Raw genomic sequence first — 20691 nt, forward strand, 5'->3', positions numbered from 1 at the left:
GCATGTCTACAGTTGGGATTACCACCACTTGAGGGCGCATGAATGAAATACGTGCCCTTTAGGTCAGAAGTCAACTGGTTGCCATCAATATATTTCATACACGTATCATGCTGTCTGATCAAAGAGAAAAGCCTTATAGGTCTATGTCTGAACAAGAAAAGTTGAGTAGGGAAATGTTTTATTTTTGCTCTTCTATTAATACAAATGTACAGCACCCCAAGAGAGACAGGGATAGCTTTTACAGTCTATTAGTTGAGGTAATGAATCAACTTAAATAGCAGACCACCATCTCAAACCAAACACGTTTTGTGTGACTTTCCAGCCATGTGTTTTTGAGAGGTTAAGAAGAGCTTTAGGAACTGAATTTGCTCAAGTAAAACTAACCATAAGCTGTTGTTCTTGGAAGGCAAAGGTAATGCTCTTGCAGTGATACCGAGGAGAGAGGCTGGGGTAGGTGGGTCGTTCAGGGGCTACCCTAGCTGGGGTGGTAAAGGGGGCTTTTAGCTTACAAAGGGGTTGGAGAGGGGGCTGGAGTAGGGTGGGTAACAAGGGAGTGAACAGGAAGGAACAAGGGGTGACCATGGTATTCTTATCTTTTCTTATTTTTGTTGCATTGTCGAAGGCACCTGCAAGTAATCATTTTGTTGGACGATGTATCAAATTTAATTGATCACGTGCTGGGTACAACAGTGAAATGCTTACTTACAAGCCCTTAACCAACAGTGCAGTTTTAAGAAAATAGAGTTAGGAAAATATTTACTAAATAAACTAAAGTAAAAAAATTATTGATAATAAAAGTTACACAAAATAACAATAATGAGGCTATACAGGTACTGAGTCAATGTGCGGGTGTACAGGTTAGAAGTTTACTATGCGTATACCATACATACGACTAATAAAACTTGAAACTAGTCATAGACCATGCAATGGTGCATGGAATGATCTGGGATGCTGCTGGATGGTACACCTGCTTCTTCCAGTCCATAAAACCTTATGAGCAGGTTTCTCTGGGGCCTTGTTGCCAGCAGCGCCAACAGGACTGCTCACAGCGCCTGGGTCATTTGTGGCTCCCGTGCCTGGTCCTCTGCCTCCTGCTGTTTTGTGCTGGACGACTGTAGCCCATGACGTGATTTCACACAACACAACCAGCCACGGCAGAAAGAGAGGGGGTTTTGTCCCGGGACCCTCTTTTGTGCTGTTGTTTAGTTTGTTTGTTTTCAGAGTTTCTAATGAAGAAGGCCACGAGTTGTGGTCCGTCACTGCCACAGTAGGGACACCAGGGGGTCTGGAGAATAAAAAGCTTCCAGGTCAATAGCATGGAGCAAATCGCCTCGCTCTAATATCTATGTCAGTTATCACACGCAACTCCGGCCTCAGTCGCCTTGTTCCCCCAGCATGTGAAGGGCACTCGTGTGATAAGTCTGCGCTCTTGCTGTGACCATAACTCATACTCCTCACGGCATCTACAAGATAGCCTACTGAGTTGACTGTTAACTCAACCAGGGGCGGAAATCCCGGGGGGGACACGACCCCCCCATCCTGGGAAAAATATGATTTGTCCCCCCCCAATATATCACTGAAACATAACTATGTAATTTAAATAATATTAATAATACGCAATGAAAGCAATTGTGCTGATTATAGACACTTAATAGCGCGTTTTTAAGTTTCAAAAGATTGCAACCCCCCCACCCTTTGCCTCACAATGGTTTGATCCACTGCCAGTTCCTTAGCTTGCTAGGTAACAGAGAGGTCGTATCTACTGTCTGAAAGGCACTCAATGCACGTAACTGACGTGAGGTTAATCCAGTCAATCGCGCACACACACTAGCTGAATATGCAGAGCTAGCGCGCAAATATTAACTATTAAGCTAGCTAGTACCTATTCCATTTATGTGGCGTCGTCAAAGATGGAAATCAGCATGCAGATGATGTAAGTTAGTGCTTCAAAGTCCCTGTGATAAGGTTAGCGATAAACTGAAATCCAAACTGAACAGAACTACACTCTCTTCTACCATTGTCTTAAATATATTTAATGGTCTCATTGCAAAAGCTAAATTGTCGCAAGTGAACTTTTATTTATTTATTTTATTTCACCTTTATTTAACCCGGGTAGCAAAGATTATAGCAAACACCACTGAAACTGAATTGGTGCTCGCTAGCTTTGCAAATTCAGCTATTGTTGGAAGCCAGCCAATATGAAACAAACTATTAAAATTACAAAAGGTTGCAGCATATGTTGTGTAAATGGTGAACTCATACAGCTGTCAACTCTTGTCATTTTAATCCGTTTCACATTTGCTAGCTACCTTTTAGATCGAAGCACCAATAGAATGATTGAAGATGATAGAAGCCCATCTCCTACTGTAAATAACCTACACACTGTGTGTGTAGCCAGCCAGCCAGCCAGGTAGAAAAATGGCAGAAAAATAAAAGACGGACATCAGAGTATTTTTCAGTACACCAAAACGCATAGTAAGAACCCTAGTAGCCTAATATCTCAAAGACTAGTTGATAAAATGTTCATAAGAAAGAAATGAAATTCTAATGGAAATGTTTCACAATGATGTCATTAGGCAGAGCAGGCAACAGATGGCAGAGTTGGGGACAGATATGCAGGGTCAGACTGGCAGACAGGGAGTCTCAGGTAAGTTTGTTGAGTCTTTGTTTGGCAACATTATGAAAGGTTCTCATTTTTTTTAAACTTGTAAAATAGGAACATAATTGGAAAATGCCATGGAGACCCCCACTCTCAACTTAAACTGGTGACTGAACTAAGATTTGTTAAAGGCAATGGTATTGCTGTTGTGATTAGTTGTGTAGTTTTGGGTACCGGTAGTTAGGAGTACGGCAAACACCTTATTTCTTTGGTTCCTCAATATACATTTACCATATTACAATGTAGGCTATGTTTTACAGCACTACTTTTGGTGTCCCCCTCAGGAATTGCTCTTGAGAAAATTTCATGTAATTGTCCCCTCAAGTTGATATCAGATTTTCGCCAATGAACTCAACTAACACTCAGCTATTGAAAGAATGATGCTGAGCTGACCTCAACCCTCTAGCAGGCTGAACTATGTTAAATCTGATTATTGGTGCATACTCATTTATGTCTGGAAAATGCCTCAACCACAATTTATTCTGTCTTTGACATGTAATCTATGTGAGTAAATGTAATCAGAATGATAATATACCATCATACATTCTTGACTTTATAACAGAAATTGGATGTGGCAGCCAGTCCCAAAATGTTGCTGAAACAGACTGGCAACCAGGCTAATAGAGAACCATAGTGTTTTTTTAAACTGTGCTTGTATGACAAATATATGTTGATAACATAAAAAATAAATGTAAATGGATGTGTAAGAGGAAGTTAAACAGATCTAAGTTTCAGGTTTTAACCCAAGCTCTTTACTCAATTGGTGTTTGGTGTCTGGGACTAGATCTGCACCTAGGGGCCACCTACCCCAATCTTGTTATTTTTTCCCAGTATGTGATGAAATCTAATGAACACATGGTGGCAGTATAGACCAATCTGTCACACTGGCACTTGACTTGCAACGAATCAAGTTCATGATGAGTAACTGAACTGAAATTGTTGCTATTGAATGTGACATCAAACAATGAGTTGGTGAGTCTGATTGTACTTAAAGCATCAGAAAGTGTTTTTTTATTGTCTTTATAAAATAATATTTAAAAAGTGTATTTCTCATGTACTGAGTATAAGAGATGCATTTGAGAAAACAATGTGTCATGCAGTCATGTCATCTATTGTGTCCAGTTGCACATGTGGGATTAGTGATTTTGACTGCAGATGGCAGAACTGGTTCAGTCCAATAACCTTGATGAATGAAGTGTTGTCATCCGAGGGGCTGAGTCCTCTGGTCTACATTTCACACATTTCTCCATTCATTCAATAATTGCTGCAGGCAATTTGGGATACAAGCTGTACTCAATGGTACAACTGTAGTGGTCTCTGCCTGGTATTCAACTGTTTCCCCAGCACCTGCACGCATTATAGGCCTACTCATAGCTTTATATTTGTTTATGGTTGTGCTGCTGCTACTGCTGTTGTTGCTGCCAATGAGCTGTAGCCTTAACTGATTCTCCAGTCCATGTTTGCTCAATTTGAGTTAATGGGTTAAGCAGGAAGGGCGGTAACTCCATTTGGACTCCCTCTCATTTCCTCCTGTTGCTATGGGCACTAGTATGAGTAATGACCTTGTAGGCATGAGTACAGCAATAAGTTAGTGGAGAACAGCAAGATATGTTTTCTGTATGGGAGGTTGGGCTCACTTATGGTAGACCATATGGGAGGACAAGCAGTGCAATAGATTGTGCAAAACTCACTTCCAATGCAAATTAAGTCTTTTGGATGGCATACAAATATAACTCCCCATGGAAATAAATTGTTCCATACGAATTCATTCTTATGTTGTTAGGCTACCTTTCTACCATGTAATGGGCTACTGTAAAAATACATGTTGGAAACATTTTCAAAAGACTCCTGTCTCTTCAGGAGGCACTGATAAGGGAACATATTATTTTCTACAGTGCCTTCAGAAACTATTCATACTCTGACTTATTCCACATTTTGTTGTGTTACAGCCTGAATTCAAAATGGATTAAATCATTTTTTTTCTTCTTCTCTCACCCATCTACACACAATACCCCATAATGACAAAGTGAAAACATGTTTTGAGAAATGTTTGCACATGTATTGAAATTGAAATACAGATATATCATGTACATGAGTATTCACAACCCTTTGCTATGTGCTTCTACAAAGTATTGACTCAGGGGTGCTAATACTTATACTTAACCCTTGTGTAGTCATATCGTTCTGTATACTACCCTTGTCCTAAGGGTAAAAAATGACCCGCCTTCACTAAACCCATAAAATAAAGTAACTTAATTGAATTTTAAACCCCAAATCAGGTTTGCATGAAGAAACAACCTGTCATTCATCACAAACTTTGATTATCTGGGTTTTCCATTTTCACAATGCAGAAAGACTGCATTTAATCAGAAGACACCACTCGTTTTTATTACAACATACGTGTCATTGTTTTCTTTATTATTATTATTATTATTATTGTTGCTAAATGTACTGCATAGGTGTAAACATACATTTAAAAAAAAATTTTTAGCAAGAGATAGCACTTGTATAGCCTAAGAAAGTAGCAGAAATGTGCAGAAAGTAGTTTTGAATGCATTTTATTGAAAGGAAACAAGTCTTGAACTTTTTTGGCAAAATAGTGATATATTCTTATACTGTACAATGAGGAATTCAACTTCAAAATACTAGTCTTCTCCCATTTTTTTTAACCATTGCCCCCTCCCACAAGGTGTATAAACAACAATATATAAGAATAAGATAATAGATACAAAACAAAAACACGAAGAACAAATCAATCAACTCTAATTAGCACATGTAGGACAGTATGCAAGTGTGTGTGCATGGACTTTGCAGATGTATTTCTCACATGTGCAGCACATAGTATTTGTTTTACAGTCCTTCTTTGGGGGACAGAATTGGCATCTCCTCCTCTTGCCTGCCCCAGCTGCAGCCTCAGGTGGATCAGGACAAGATTCAGCCCCTGAACAGCTTTCACAAGCACTGCAGAGGCTGCTGTGCGGGGGAGGTGCTCCCTTCTTTGAATTTGTGGGGTTACAAGTGCCTTTCCCAGCTGCTCCAGGAACACCCTCGTCTTGTTCCGCTTATCAGGCATCCAGGTAGGGTTGATCTTATTCCATATCACGGAGGCATTGTATGAGGACATATCAATGATGTTATGGAAGATGACCAGGGGCCAGCGGGCAGTCATCCTCCTGCAGCTGTAAGTTACAATCACCTTGTCCAGGTTGTCCACGCTTACTCTGTTGTGATTGTAGTCTAAGATGATGGCTGTCTTCCTGTCCTCACGATCACTGATCTCAGCCGCTTTGTGCAGTGCGCTCAGGAGGACTATATTCTTGTTCCTCTTTGGGAGGTAAGAAACTAGAGTGGTGGTTGGGGTGAAGGCAAACATTGATGAGAAGGCCTCTCTCCCCCTTGTTGCGAGGAGTGCAGGGGGGAGCTCAGGCTTGTTCTTTCTAACTGTGCCAACCATGTTGATCTTCCTCTTCAGGAGCTGCTGGCTGAGCTCATAAGAGGTGAAGAAATTGTCACACGTGACATTGTGCCCCCTCACTCCATCTGTCACATCAAGCACAACCCGCATCCCCTGGTTCTTCTCCGGGCCTCCACTGGTCGGCTTCCCTGTGTAGACTTGCATCTTCCAAGCGTAGCTGGATTGTGCGTCACAGGCCACCCATATCTTGATGCCATACTTTGCTGGGCATATACTGCTGGAAAGGACAGCAACCTTTTGACAAAAGAGATTACTATCAGTAATTAGTATCAGTGTCACAGAAAACATTCACATAAATCAATGATATTACAGCAATACATAATAAAATGAACAGTGAAAATCCCTTACATTTTGAAATATCTGTAATGTACTTCTGAATGGAACCAGTTGCTCATCCACTGTTACTTCAGGCCCAGGGTTGTAGAGGTATGGCAGACTCTCCACCCACTTCTCCCAGACCTCTCTTATGGCCATCAGTTTGTCTCTTACACGTCTTGCAGGTCTTGCCTCATGGTTATCAAATCGTTACATTCTTGAGAAAGTGTGAAAGACTTTCAGTGGCATCGTGGCACGGAAAATCACCCTTCCACTCTCTGCATCCCAGAGACTACATGTAGCCTCTCCTCGGGACCTATACACACCCTCTAAGATTAGCAGCCCTATGTAGGCACGCAGGTCAATCTCATCCATCCTTTTCCAGTTGTCTTCATATTTACGGAAACCCTCCAAATTTGTCATCTCCAAGATGATTTTTTTCGATGGCTGGTGTGATGAACATGTAGAATGTTGAGGTGATGTCCTGGACATGGGCAACTGCATGTCTTGTGGGCCCTTGGGTCATCCTTATGACATGTTGTGCTGCCATCCTGCCCTGGTTGTCATATGGTGACAAGGACCATGTTATTTTTCTGTTCTTTGACAGAAATGTCTCTCTTTCAGCTTGGGGGATTTCTTCTTCATCTGAAGATGATGCATTGTTCTCTGTGTTGTATTCTTCCCCATCTTCTTCTTCAGATACCTCCTCCTCTTCTAAATCATTGTTCCCTTATTCCTGCTGGACATCTGAAAAATCAGGTCGATGACCTGTTGGGCACTGAAACGTGCACTCGTGGCTTCAGCAAAGCGAGAACTTGGGGGGGGGCTGTCATCTGCAGCACCTTTATAGCCTCTGACTGCATTCCCAGTTAGTAAACAATGCTTTCAATAAATGTTTATTTTGTCTGAAATTTTGTTTATTTGGTCTGAACTTGAGTCATGTGGAGGGGAGATGCTGCACATGCACTAGGAAGTTTTAGTTTTGTCTGAGTTCAATCAGAAGCACACAATCACAATTTCTCATTGTGTGTCTTTGTGGTTTTTGTGGTGTGTAAATGATTTTAGAACTGCCCGGTCAAAAATGACCATAGACTATCTTTGTACCCTGGTGGTGTACAGCTTTCATGGAAATATGAACAAAGACGATGTTTCACTTTATCTAATGTTGGGGTCACTCTCATCAAAATTCAAGTTGAAAAAATATAATTTAGAGGGTTTTCTCTGCTGTTAACATTGTGGCAGGTCATTTGTTTTACCCTTAAGACAACACACGGGTTAAATGCGATATTTATATATTTCATTTTCAACAAATTAGCAAAAAATGTCTAAAAACATGTTTTCACTTTGTCATTAAGGGTGTGTGATTTACAACAACAAAAAACGATTTAATATATTTTGAAATCAGGCTGTAACGCAACAAAATGTGGAATAAGTCAAGGGGCACGAATACTTTCTGAAGGCACTGTACGTACATAGCAAACCGAGTCCCACTCACCACGACCTCACCCCTGTGCATTAAAAGTGTAAATTAAGTGGCGTCATGTCTCCCATCTCATCCAGGTCTGTGGAAACGTGACGGTGTGACCCGTAGAGGGGAGACCTGCAGCTTCACTGATCAACCCTGTCAATACAGAAAACATTCGATTATTGTTCATTTCTTATCCGAGAATGTCACTGTAAAATAGCTAGCCACGTCCAAACCATCAGCAAACTCCCGAGAGCACCGCGTTAAGGAATTCAGAAGGAGCGTGACATTGGAGTTCGATGCGCCATGATTTTGTGTTATTAGCACATAAAAACATGGTGCTTATTTCTACATATAGTACATAATTAATGAGTGACTGGGTTGTCACTGATGGAGGAGGGGCTGGACCACCACGCACCGTGGAGGAGAGGGCCGACCGAACGAGCCTGGCAGCAGTGCTTAGTGAAACCCAGTTCTCCAAAAATAAAGTTTGCCTACACTCTTCGTACCGAACTGAAGACTTCACCGAATAGATTCGCAAACTGTCGTGTTATTGATCTTTTTTTACTATTGCCTATTGGGGGGATTAGTAAACGTTAAGAGGTAGATAGGACGTTGGAAAGTGATCGCTCAACTTTCTACACGGGAATCGCTTTCAACAGGTCTAGCGAACAGAGCGCGGACGACTCAGGTAATGTCAAATCCGACAACACAATGTAGCGCTTTGCATCTAGTCTAGCAAAAAATATAGACAAGACAATTTGTAATGTATAACCCCACTCAAAATTCAAGCGGTTGTATGCCAACGCTCTTCTAATAGTAAATTGGCATAGGCTAGTTGACTGCAGGCAGATGATGATGATGATGATGATGAGGATGTTACAATGCGTTATAAATACGTATAACACGGTGTACTGCTGAGGTTGGGCTCTTAGAGTATAGTTCCTCAAGGTTTCTTCCATACCTTTGCAATTATTTGCCACTGACACCCAGAGCTTTTCTTTCTAGACACTTGGGTCCAGCCAGGTTTTTGTTAAATACTTTGTGACAAATGCAATACAATGACAAAATGTGCTGCAGTGTTAGTTCCTAATGTATTGTTAGAGGGAGGTCATTTGTTCCATAAGGTCTTGGATAAGGATCTATGTTTTGGACTCTAGTGAGAGTGTTGATAATGCATTGTGTATAGAGCTGTTTCACTTTCTTGTACACTTAGGGGAAAAAGGTGCTATCTAGAACCTAAAAGGGTTATTTGTCTGTCCCCATAGGAGAACCATTTGAAGAACCCTTTTGGTCCCAGGTAGAACCCATTTGGTTCCAGGTGGAACCCTTTTGGGTTCAATGTAAAAAATCCTTTTCACAGAGGGTTCTACATGGAACCCAAAAGGGTTCTTTCTACCTGGAAGTGGAACCAAAAGTTTTTTTTCTTATAAGTGACAAATGATATCGTGTTGGTGGCCTGGACTGACCTGGCACGAGAAGGTTATTTTCCACATTATCTCTGGTTCACTGGAGAGAGTAGTAAGAACCATATTCTATTGAAACCTGCTCCTTAATAACATACAACAGATAACATTTCCACAACCATAAAATCAATCATATTTTCATCCCAGCTATCTTCTAAAATGTTGTGAAGTGACGATAATGGAGCACTTGTCAGGATGACATAGTTTTAATAGGTTATACTGTCTGCAACTTTAATAGCATCATAAATCAGGTTGAAAAAGACGTGTCTAGTCGTTTTCCTATCTTAGTTCACCTGTGTATCAGCCCTTACTGGTTTTGTTTCCTAGACTGAGGACTCACATTGTGCTTGTCTTGGCAGCTGTGTTACATTGTCATCATTCTAGCTTGCATCCCTTTCTCAGGGGCCATGAATCAACACATAAATGAGCATTTAGCTAGATGTTCCTGAGAATAATTTCTATCTCACAACCGCACCTGTTCCAAATGCACCAAAGACAATGAGCTGCTACATTTTGGAATTACCAAACGGTATGGTGAAATCAAGATTCACCAGTTCAGGTAATGTACAGTTGACGTGGGTGATGTCATGTGACAGAAACCAGAGTCATTCACACTTGACCTCTCAGGATATTGACATTTGAAAATATTTGGGTACATGACCAGATGTCAAAACTTGTGTTCCTTCTGGTTTTGACGTGTTTGTCCTCTATTGTGTAGAGAGTGACTGGTTAGTCATTGTTTTCATAAGCTAGTCTCCTCAGGCCCAGTGTCTGGCTAGGGGCCAAAATCAGGTTTCTTACACACAGACGCACTGAAGAGTAGAGCGGTCAGGGTTAGGAGGACGTCACAACACCTGGGGCTTTTTCAAGGTGAGTGGTGTATTCAGGGCTCTAAATTAATATTTTCCCAATGTAAAAAAAAAAGTTAAAAGCAGCCTAGACGCACCAGAATATATATACATATATTTTTTAAATTGATTGAGATCTAGCAAGAGATCAGTCATGAATTAATTTCTATGATCATTGATCTTTTGAAAAATATATTTCCTTCTTTCGGTGCCCCCAAATGTTTAGATATACTGGTAAAGTAACCAGGTTGTTAGCTAGCTAGCTAATGAGGTAACATAACTGAACAAGGTGTAAACAAATGCCTGTGAGTGGTTTTGGAGCAACCCACAACATGGTTTATGAACAAGGCCTAAAAACAACCTTTTTGGTCCACCAACCACTGTGGCAGGTAGATGAAAAAAATCTACCAGCCACTCATTACCTGCCACTTATAAATATTACCAACCAATGCATTTATTTGCCATAGTAACACCAACAACAAATACGGTTTCTCAGTTTTGTTTTTCGAGATTTCGGATTTCCCCCAGATTTTCTTCAGGTTTTCACAAAAATCACTTATTTTAATAGAACATCCAATTTTGTTGTTTTTCCAAGTCCACAACAATCCTTAAACCACATCAGGAGATGACCTTTGAGGTCTGGGAAGAAAATTAAAAACATATTTTGGAGGGTATAGTTGCCCTTTAATTTAATTTGCGTACCTCTAGACACAGTATTTTTGCATGGAGTTTTTTTCTGTACCGAATGCACAATAGCAGAGTTTGCAAAACAAAAGACCACCCGATTTATACAATTCCACATGACATTATATCATTCTCCCAGGGTATCCTGCTTTGCAGTTAATGGTGTGCAGTTACTGGGGTAACGGGGCTCTCCCGTGGTGTCTGAAAAGATGGGAATCTTCAATGTCTCCTGGCTAGCAGTTCTTTCCAACTCAAACTAACATTGGAAAACAACCTAGCATGTGAACAAAACAAATGTAAATATCCAAGAAACACAAAGACAAAGTCACACTGAGTATGTTTACATGAGCACTAATAATCTGATTTTATACTGATTATGGCAGTAGGCCGAGTGTGGCGTTTGTCATGTGGACACTTTACTCTGCTAATCTTAATTGGTGTCAATTCAAAATCAAAGAAAGCATACCCTGATTGCCCAGAAAAGCAGTTGTTTCAATCTTTTTAATTATTAAGACATGTTAACAGCTTAATCTGTGTTCTAGCAGTGTATTTTAGATGCTCATGTGCCAACAATGGTAGTGCAAGCCTCCCTCTTTTGTGTGAGTGAAGAAAGTGCGGGGAAAATGAATAGTTTTCACATACAGACTTTATATGTATGATCTCAGAATCAAATAGGCTTTGCAAACATTTATTTAGATTGGCGATTTTCTGCGTTTATTTAAATAGGGACTATGCAGAAATGTCCATCTTTGCCTGGTTGCTAAAATTAGAATAATTCGCCTAATTTCAGTTTGTGACCAAACAACCTTTTTTTAACTAGGCAAGTCAGTTAAGAACAAATTCTTATTTACGATGATGGCCAGGGGCAGGACGTCAGATTTTTACCTTGTCAGCTCAGGAATTCGATCCAGCAACCTTTTGGTTACTGGCCCAACACTCTAACCACTAAGCTACCTGCCGCCCTAGCAAGTATAGTATAAAGAATCATTGTACCATCTAAACCGCCGTGAAATATAATTTCCATAACCAAAAATATTGTATTTTCAGCTGTTTGAAGCTGGTGTACAAACTAAAGACTAAAAAATAAACTTAAGGGAAGCATAGAAATATTGCATATAGAACAGATCTACCGCTTCTTAGACTTGCTTTCAATGAGAATGACAGATATATAGCTCACATTTCTATGTGAATTTGGTCAGGTCACCTACAAGGTTACATATTGCAGGTTTAAGTCCCATCAGGTAGCCTGATTTCAGATGTGTCCATTAGTGATGCGCAGGTTGACTCATAACCCACAGTCACTGTGGTTGTATCCGCGGGGCGGGTAGGTTTAGAGTCATGAAATATTATTTTATCTGGCATTAGTACGTAATTCTAGGCTATAGGGCCTAACTGTACGCGCATCAAATAGCCTACACACCAATCACCAAATGCTTTTGGGAACGGGCAAAAAAAAGTTAACATTTATTCATGGAGGCAAAAAAGATAATGTCGGAGTTTAATTCAATAAGAGAAAAGCTGCGAAATGGAGAGTAAAGAGTAAGTAAAGTAAAGAGAAGGGAGGGCCAGAAAAGTAATGTTTTGAAAAGTTTTGGTGAACTGGTAAAAGAGGATTATAGCAGTGTGATGATTGTGAGGCACTATACCATTTCGACAGTCACAAGATGGATTTCAAATAGGCTTCAACTGTAGCCTACTGGTCAGATGGGTTAAATAGAATCTAAAATCTGGACACTGACTGTAGGTCTATAACCTCTCACATAGCCTTATAAACTCCTGCAGAATTAAGCATTTCTTGCATGTGAACAAACAGCTGACCCGCGCACCACAAGTGTCCATATAAACGGGATTATTAGGAAAAATCATTCTTCTTGCAAAGCATGCAAACGTTTTAAACAAACTATTATATTGATCTGACTATCCATTTAACCTTGAGGGGCTATCAAGATTAACCAGTGTGAGGGAACAAACCTTGATTAGGGAGTATTAGGCAGAAAGGAGGAAAAGTGTAGAGCAGCACCCTTGGCCAAGGGTGTGCTAGAGTGTCCACCCTTAGTGGTGCATCTCCTGCCAGGGCAAAGAACAGCGGGCAGTGTGCGTCTTTGTACTATGTGAAGAGATCTATGGTGTCTCGACCGTATCTATCCCAGATCTGGTTCAGCGCTTGGGGATCGAGCCTCCAATCCCCATGTCGAGCCTCGAATACCCTCCAATCCCCTAAAATACCTTGACTTTGTTGTCCTTAAGCCATTTGCCAAAACTTTGGAAGTATGCTTGGTGTCATTGTCCATTTGGAAGACCCATTTGCGACCAAGCTTTAACTTCCTGACTGATGTCTTGAGATGTTACTTCAGTATATCCACAATTTTCTTGCCTCATGATGCCATCTATTTTGTGAAGTGCACCAGTCCCTCCTGCAGCAGGAGGGACTGGTGCACTTTTTCCTCCAAACATAACGATGGTCATTATGGCCAAACAGTTCTATTTTTATTTCATCAGACCAGATGACATTTCTCCAAAAAGTACGGTCTTTGTCCCCATGTGCAGTTGCAAACCGTGGTCTGGCTTTTTTATGGCAGTTTTGGAGCAGTGTCTTCTTCCTTGCTGAGCGGCCTTTCAGGTTATGTCGATATAGGATTTGTTTTACTGTGGATATAGATACTTTTGTACCTGTTTCCTCCAGCATCTTCACAAGGTCCTTTGTTGTTGTTCTGGGATTGATTTGCACCAAAGTACATTCATCTCTAGGAGACAGAACCCGTCTCCTTCCTGAGCGGTATGACGGCTGCGTGGTCCCATGGTGTTTATACTTGCGTACTATTGTTTGTACAGATGAACGTGGTACCTTCAGCCATTTGGAAATTGCTCCCAAGGATGAACCAGACTTGTGGAGGTCTACAATTTGTTTCTGAGGTCTTGGCTGATTTCTTTTGATTTTCCCATAATGTCAAGCAAAGAGGCACTGAGTTTGAAGGTATGCCTTGAAATACATCCACAGGTACACCTCCAATTGACTCAAATTATGTCAATTAGCCTATCAGAAGCTTCTAAAGCCATGACATAATTTTCTGCAATTTTCCAAGCTGTTTAAAGGCACAGTCAACTTAGTTTATGTAAACTTCTGACCCACTGGAATTGTGATACAGTGAATTATAAGTGAAATAATCTGTCTTTGAACAATCGTTGGAAAAATGACTTGTGTCATGCACAAAGTAGATGTCCTAACCGACTTGCCAAAAGTATATTTTGTTAACAAGAAATTTGTAGTGTGGTTGAAAAACGAGTTTTAATGACTCCAACCTAAGTGTATGTAAACTTCCGACTTCAACTGTATATGCGACAACGCAGATTTCCTCCCAGAGATCATGGTTAGCCGTCCCGATGCATAGGAGGTTGCCCATCTCCTGTAACAGCTCCGACCTGGTAGGCCATCAGTAGGGATGTGTTATTAAATCAAATGTTATTGGTCACATACACATATTTATTGTGGATGTAGCAAAATGCTTGTGTTCCTAGCTCCAACAGTGCTGTAATATATAATAATTCACAACAATACACACACATCTAGAAATAAAAGAATGGAGTTATTAAGAAATATATCAGTATTATGACGAGCAATGTCGGAGTGGTATTGACTAAAATACAGTAGAATAGAAACCAGTGTATACATATGAAATTACTAAAGCAGTGTCGTCGGCAAACTCAGAGTCCATACTGAAAGTGCCACAGACTCGTAGACCTTCTGGAGGATTGAGACTGAGAAGCGCTCCATCTTTCCAGGAAGGGAAATGCTGGTTAGAGAGGACACAGCTGGGCTTATGGTGGTTGGCCAAGGATTGCTCTACAACCGGAGGCTTGCTGAAACCCAGCACTTCCATGCCCTGCATGTCCAAAGCTGCAAACTCCCTGTCAGGGCATTGCTGTACAGGGGCTTTTCCTAGTTACGTTTGGCTAACGCCAAACAGGCTGGGACCGTCGGGAGGAGTTGCTTCCCTGGGATTGTGCAAGAGGGGATTCTCTTCTCATCGAACCAGACCCTCTCGGCGTTGCCGCCCCCTTCAGGTGCATTCCACCCAATATTGAGTTTGGCTGCAGCCCGCTTGCAAACATCAATAAGCCAGTACTTCTTATTGGGTTTCAATGCTCCGCTTAGGGCACTGGAGGGCCTTGAGCCCTGGGCTTGGAGTTCCTCTTCCCGATTGTCTTAGTCAGGGAAGAGACGACTAATACGGTCATCGTCATCCCCTTCGATAACGAGCTCCCCCTCCCCCGATGTGTGTTTGTCAAACAGCGGGTGGAAGTTCGTGGAGGGAGCTCAGGAGGTCTGGGGTCGGGGTTGTGGAGTTTCCTCCTCGCCCGGAGGCTATGAGGAAGAGGAGCCTCGAGGAGGGGCTGCTTTACGCAGTCTCCGTTTGAGGCCGGTCCTCGGCAACTCCTTACAATGCATGCAGGACACCGGGTGAGCGAGAGCCGTCAGTGCATGTTCTTCCCCCAAGCAGGTGATACACGAAGTGTGTGTCCTTGCCAGCTATCATAGCCCCACATGGCTAGCCGGTGCCGGGGCAGGGGTGTGCAGGTGCTGTGCTCGGTTCTCCTTGAGTAGGGGTAGCAGGTTCCATAACTCTGAGGGACACACAATGGTTTTATCCTCGAGTTAAAGGGATACTTTGGGATTTTGGTAATGAGGCCTTTCATCTACTTCCCCAGAGTCAGATTTTTGTGTCTCTGTGTCCAGTATGAAGGAAGTTAGGGGTAGTTTCACGAGCCAATGCTAACTACCATTAGCACAATGACTGGAAGTCTATGGGTATCTACGAAGCGAATTCTACTCAAAGCAAATCTTTCCTTTCGGTCAGTACTCACGTTCGGTAGTGTTATGCCTTGCAGTTCTCCTGAGAACAGTGAAGCAGGAAGACAAGGATCAAGTCGTGCTGAGGAAAGCTTAGAGAGCGAGAATGACCAGAGTGCGGTGCGTGGGGACTTATAATGAGTAGGGTCTCTCCTCATTTGCCACTCGACCTGTCTGACTTCGAAAGATGTTGTGTGATTGGACCTTCCGTAGTGATAGGCTTGTCCAACGATATCCCATAGTGAGATACCGAAACAAATATTTGAAAGAGAATATATAGATTATTCTACATCAGACAGTGACACACATAAACAGCGACCCTACACACACAAACTGTTACCCTGCACCCATATTACGAAAGTTCCGTTTTCTATCCATAGTTCCAACGTTTTTTTCTGACCCCACAGCCGTGAGAGTGATAACACCATTATAGAATGATAATATCATGAGTGACAATACCAGACAATAACACCTGTTACAGGATCATGAAAATCACGCCCCAGCCCGTGGCATCAGACACCTTATCTATTGACAAGGATATCCTCTGACTACATTAGCAACCGTCAGTGAAAAGGACAGTGATATTCATTTCCTGTGACATCCATCCAGCACACCACTCAGAGTATCACCTGTCAAAATCTCTGGGTGTTCATGTAATTTGAGGGACTTTTATCATGGAACGACAGTGGAAAATGTAACTCATAAGACAAGGAAGATTTCTTGGTTGCTTTCCTCTTTGATAGTTGTTTCTCATCATTCCCGTGTCTAGACTGAGCTATACCACTATAGGGCTGACAGCATCTCTCTTTCACTTTGAAGTCATGCAGTATTCACACACACAAACAGCTGAGAGTGTATTCAGACTGGATCAGGTGTATGCAGGTGGCTAAAGTTACACTTTCAGCATAGTGTCCTCCATTCCTGCAACCTGCCACAAAATAGAGAGAGAAACACAGAAAATAATGTACCCTGCAAAGACAGACTACACACTAAAACCTTCCACTTTTAGCTGATTCTCTAATTCTGGGAAAGTTGAGGTAAAATACATGTCTTCTAGACACCGACAGACAGATTGGATCACTCTTTCCCATGGAGTAAAAAAGAGAAATAGGAAGGGACGGAGGAATGGAAGGAGAGATGGGATAATAATGAAAGGATAACGGTGTTTCATAGAAGACCTCATGTTCCGACATACCAGGATGAAGAGAAGATTAGGTTGTGTTCCGCATGGAGAGTAGAGCCTTGTGATGCTGTAGCTCTGACTGCCCAATTTAATAAACTGCTTCAGTACTGGAATTACTGTAGAGAGGCGTTTGGACAAAATCTGGGATATATTTTCATGGCATGCTGATCATTGTTTTGATGATTACAGTGTGTCGTTAATCAGATTTATTCAGGGTTGTTGTTACATATTGGTTATTACAGTTGTACTATGGTTGTAATAATATATATGACCGTGCCACTTTTCTTCTTATTGTTTCATCAGATGCTCAGAACATGGAGCTGAACAGAGGAGAAGTGCCTCTATATGTAAGCACTGCTATACTGTTGTTCATTCTCTGTGTGTGTGTGTGTGTGTGTGTCCTACATGAGTGTGACTACCTGTAATGTTTCTCCTCAGCTACCTCTCTCTCTATGCCCTTTCATTTTCCCTCTCTCCGTTTCCTCTCTCTCCGTTCCCTGTTTCTCCCTCCGGTTGGTGGTTGACTGACTGGCGTTGTGTTGAGGTTGGGCTGCAGGTGAAATCTAACCCTGGTGTGTTACACTCCCCTGGGATAGAAACCTTTTACATCCGGCCTGGTCTCCTACTGAGACCACTAAAAGCCCATTCTTTTATACGTGTGTGTGTGAGAGACAGCATGTGTGTGTTTGATAAATAGTGTGCTCAAGTGGTAAGGAAATAGGGCCCAGTAAAAGAGAGAATGACAACTATAAAAGATGAATGTATTGTTTATTGGTTCTGAGCAGGTAGGCCCAGACCTGACTGTCTATATGTTTATTCTAAAGGTCAGTACATGTGTTTTCTATTTGAGGTGAATTAGGAGTGGGTTTTCAGAAGGTCATTTTAAAGCTTCTCATTTATTTTCATTAAATGTGTAATGACTCGCTCTCTTACTCTCTCTCTTACTCTCTCTCTTCCCCTCACTCTAATACTGCCTTTTTTTCTCTCCCTCTTCTCCTGTGTGGTAGAATCCTGGGTGGGCCAGCCAGCCGGCTGGCCGGCCAGTCGCTGAAGTTTTGCCAGATTTCTGGACAGAGTGAGAGTAGAGTATCAGTTTGTTTTTTTACTAGTTTACCAGTGTTTCAGAGTTGACCTGAAGACGTTTTATTTCTGTTATTGAGAGCCTGGTCGCCTGTTTGATCTGTAAATCTGGCCGCAATAAGCAGTCACTGGGTCACATGGAACACGCAACATTCATGATTCATATCCTAGTTTTCTCTTGTTGTTTAGACCGTTATCTCTGATTACAGAACTTAAATTCTCTAGTGAGCCGTGACGTTTTTACAACAGTACTTTGAAGTACTCACAGATACTCACTTACTCTTACTAGAGTTGACTAGGTTTTACCATGTTTCAGTTTAACTCTCACTGGTATATGTCTGTATGGCCAGAAATGTACCATAAAGGTTGAACCTACACATCTGTCTTACAAGGTGAAGTGTAGTCTCCACCCTAAGGTCATAGCTCTGCCTCTGCAGCACGGCTCCTCTCACCTCTGAATGAGAGCCAGACTTAAATGCTCTGCTTTGTGGATGTAAGCTGTGCTATATTTCACTCATTTAAAGAGTTATTATAACTGGCCTGTAAAAGTTTTATGGTGTAGCGGACCTGCACAAAGACAACATAGAGCCTTGCCTCTCACCACACCAGAAAGTCCACAATCAGTACAATGAACAAACGGTAGTATTGATAGAAGTTCTCACTGTGTAACTACCTGTGTCTGGTCTGAAGAGGTGGTTTGTGGTTTGTGCTGTGTGTGGAACCTTCAGACTGCGATTTACTGAGTTTGAATGAGATGAAGTGTGTGTGTGTTTTGGGGTGTGTGTGTGTGTGTGGTATGTGTGAGGTGATCTGGCAGTGCTTTTGTTGGCTGGCTATGAGAGATTACCAGGTAGACGACTGGCAGACCGCTGGTGATTTGCGTTAGCGGAGGAGAATGTGAGGGATTCTATTTAAGTGATAATGCCAGAGAAGCCGTTGTTGGGTGGATATATTGCCACGGGTGTTGTGCGGCCCGAGACGAAGTCGAGCCAATATATCCTCCAAACACCAGCTTCAAGGGCGTTAGCACTTTTATGCAACATATTTTCATTAAAAACGTTATTTTGATGAATTTATTCCTGCCATTTCATCCTTCCACAAGATATAGTCCCGACACAAATCTAGGGTTGCTACCCAAGCCGGCTGGTTGTTCGTTATATCGGTTCGGTTGCCAGAGACGCGACTCAGTAATTAAGTCTTTTTGTTCTGTATCTATGGATGCAACCCAGTCGTTTGTCCTAAAAGTTCTATTGCCATACAGGCTGGCAACGTTCTTATCCCTTGCTTACTAGCTAGCCAACTACGGCAAACTTACAGTCATGTCAAACAGTGCAGCCAGAATAACAAAAAAGTATCTGCATTTGCATAAGCTGTTTTCTAGTGACATTTATTTGCATACATCCATAACAATGAGCTAAAGATGCACGATTTCACCTGGCTCTCTCGCCAGGACACTGTTGTTCAGAGGAGTTAGCCAACAACACAGCTAACGCAATAACTTCAAACTGAAGCTGGAAAGACTGCAAACTAGCTGCACTTCGTTTCGTTTTACCTGTTTTTTCTATTGATATTTCTTTGTATATATAAAAATTATGCTGATTTATGATTTCGACTGGCTGAGAAAAGCTGCCTGCCTGTCTGTGTCATCCCGACTCCTGAAACTTTCATACAATGCCACAGCTGGAGATCGAATTTGAATCTTGAAACAATATTGCAAATGTCAGAGAGACAGACAGCAAGGTCTCCGCTGTTGAAAACTACATGTTAGTCTAAAAGAAATATGAGATAATGTCTAGATGCTTTTTATAGTGGAGATCAAGTTTATACATTTCCTGGCTGGGCTGATGAGATAGTGGATATGCGCAGTCAGATGGAACAGAGTAAATACGTATTTTAATTTAATAGACTTAGCCGGTGGTAACTTGTGGAACAGACACTGGCTGGAATGCAGTTGTAACCAATCAGCATTCAGGATTAGACCCACCCATTGTATAGAAATAGTTAATTACAGGGGGGGAAAAAGTATTTGATCCCCTGCTGATTTTGTGCGTTTGCCCACTTACAAAGAAATGATCAGTCTATAATTTTAATGGTAGGTTTATATGAACAGTGAGAGACAGAATAACAACAAAAAAATCCAGAAAAAAACGCATGTCAAAAATGTTATAAAATGACTTGCATTTTAATGAGGGAAATAAATATTTGACCCCTCTGCAAAACATGACTTAGTTCTTGGTGGCAAAACCCTTGTTGGCAATCAGAGGTCAGACGTTTCTTGTAGTTGGCCACCAGGTTTGCACACATCTCAGGAGGGATTTTGTCCCACTCCTCTTTGCAGATGTTGTCGAAGTCATTAAGGTTTCGAGGCTGACGTTTGGCAACTCGAACCTTCAGCTCCCTCCACAGATTTTCTATGGGATTAAGGTCTGGAGACTGGCTAGGCCACTCCAGGACCTGAATGTGCTTCTTCTTGAGCCACTCCTTTGTTGCCTTGGCCGTGTGTTTTGGATCATTGTTACGCTGGAATACCCATCCACGACCCATTTTCAATGCCCTGGCTGTGGGAAGGAGGTTCTCACCCAAGATTTCACAGTACATGGCCCCGTCAAATGATGCGGTGAAGTTGTCCTGTCCTCCAAAGCATAATGTTTCCACCTCCATGTTTGA

General features: G+C 41.7%; 1 protein-coding gene across 3 annotated transcripts in view; it reads left to right on the forward strand.

Annotated features, from left to right (window-relative positions):
• The first annotated feature begins 8193 nt into the window (after positions 1-8193).
• arhgef28a (Rho guanine nucleotide exchange factor 28a) overlaps positions 8194-20691 on the forward strand; it is a 107544-nt gene continuing 95046 nt past the window's right edge. Inside the window, exons 1-2 of one of the 3 annotated variants that reach the window (XM_082958088.1) lie at positions 8194-8605; positions 17248-17291. In XM_082958088.1, the coding sequence (XP_082814214.1) occupies positions 17259-17291 (33 nt within the window). In that variant the 5' untranslated portion in view covers positions 8194-8605; positions 17248-17258. The remainder of the gene's footprint in view (positions 8606-17247; positions 17292-20691) is intronic. The other 2 variants (XM_014128072.3, XM_045689858.2) reach the window with 2 other exon arrangements.

Source organism: Salmo salar, chromosome 11 (assembly GCF_965601325.2).
Source record: "Salmo salar chromosome 11, fSalSal1, whole genome shotgun sequence".
In the NCBI taxonomy this organism is placed as follows: Eukaryota; Metazoa; Chordata; class Actinopteri; order Salmoniformes; family Salmonidae; genus Salmo; species Salmo salar.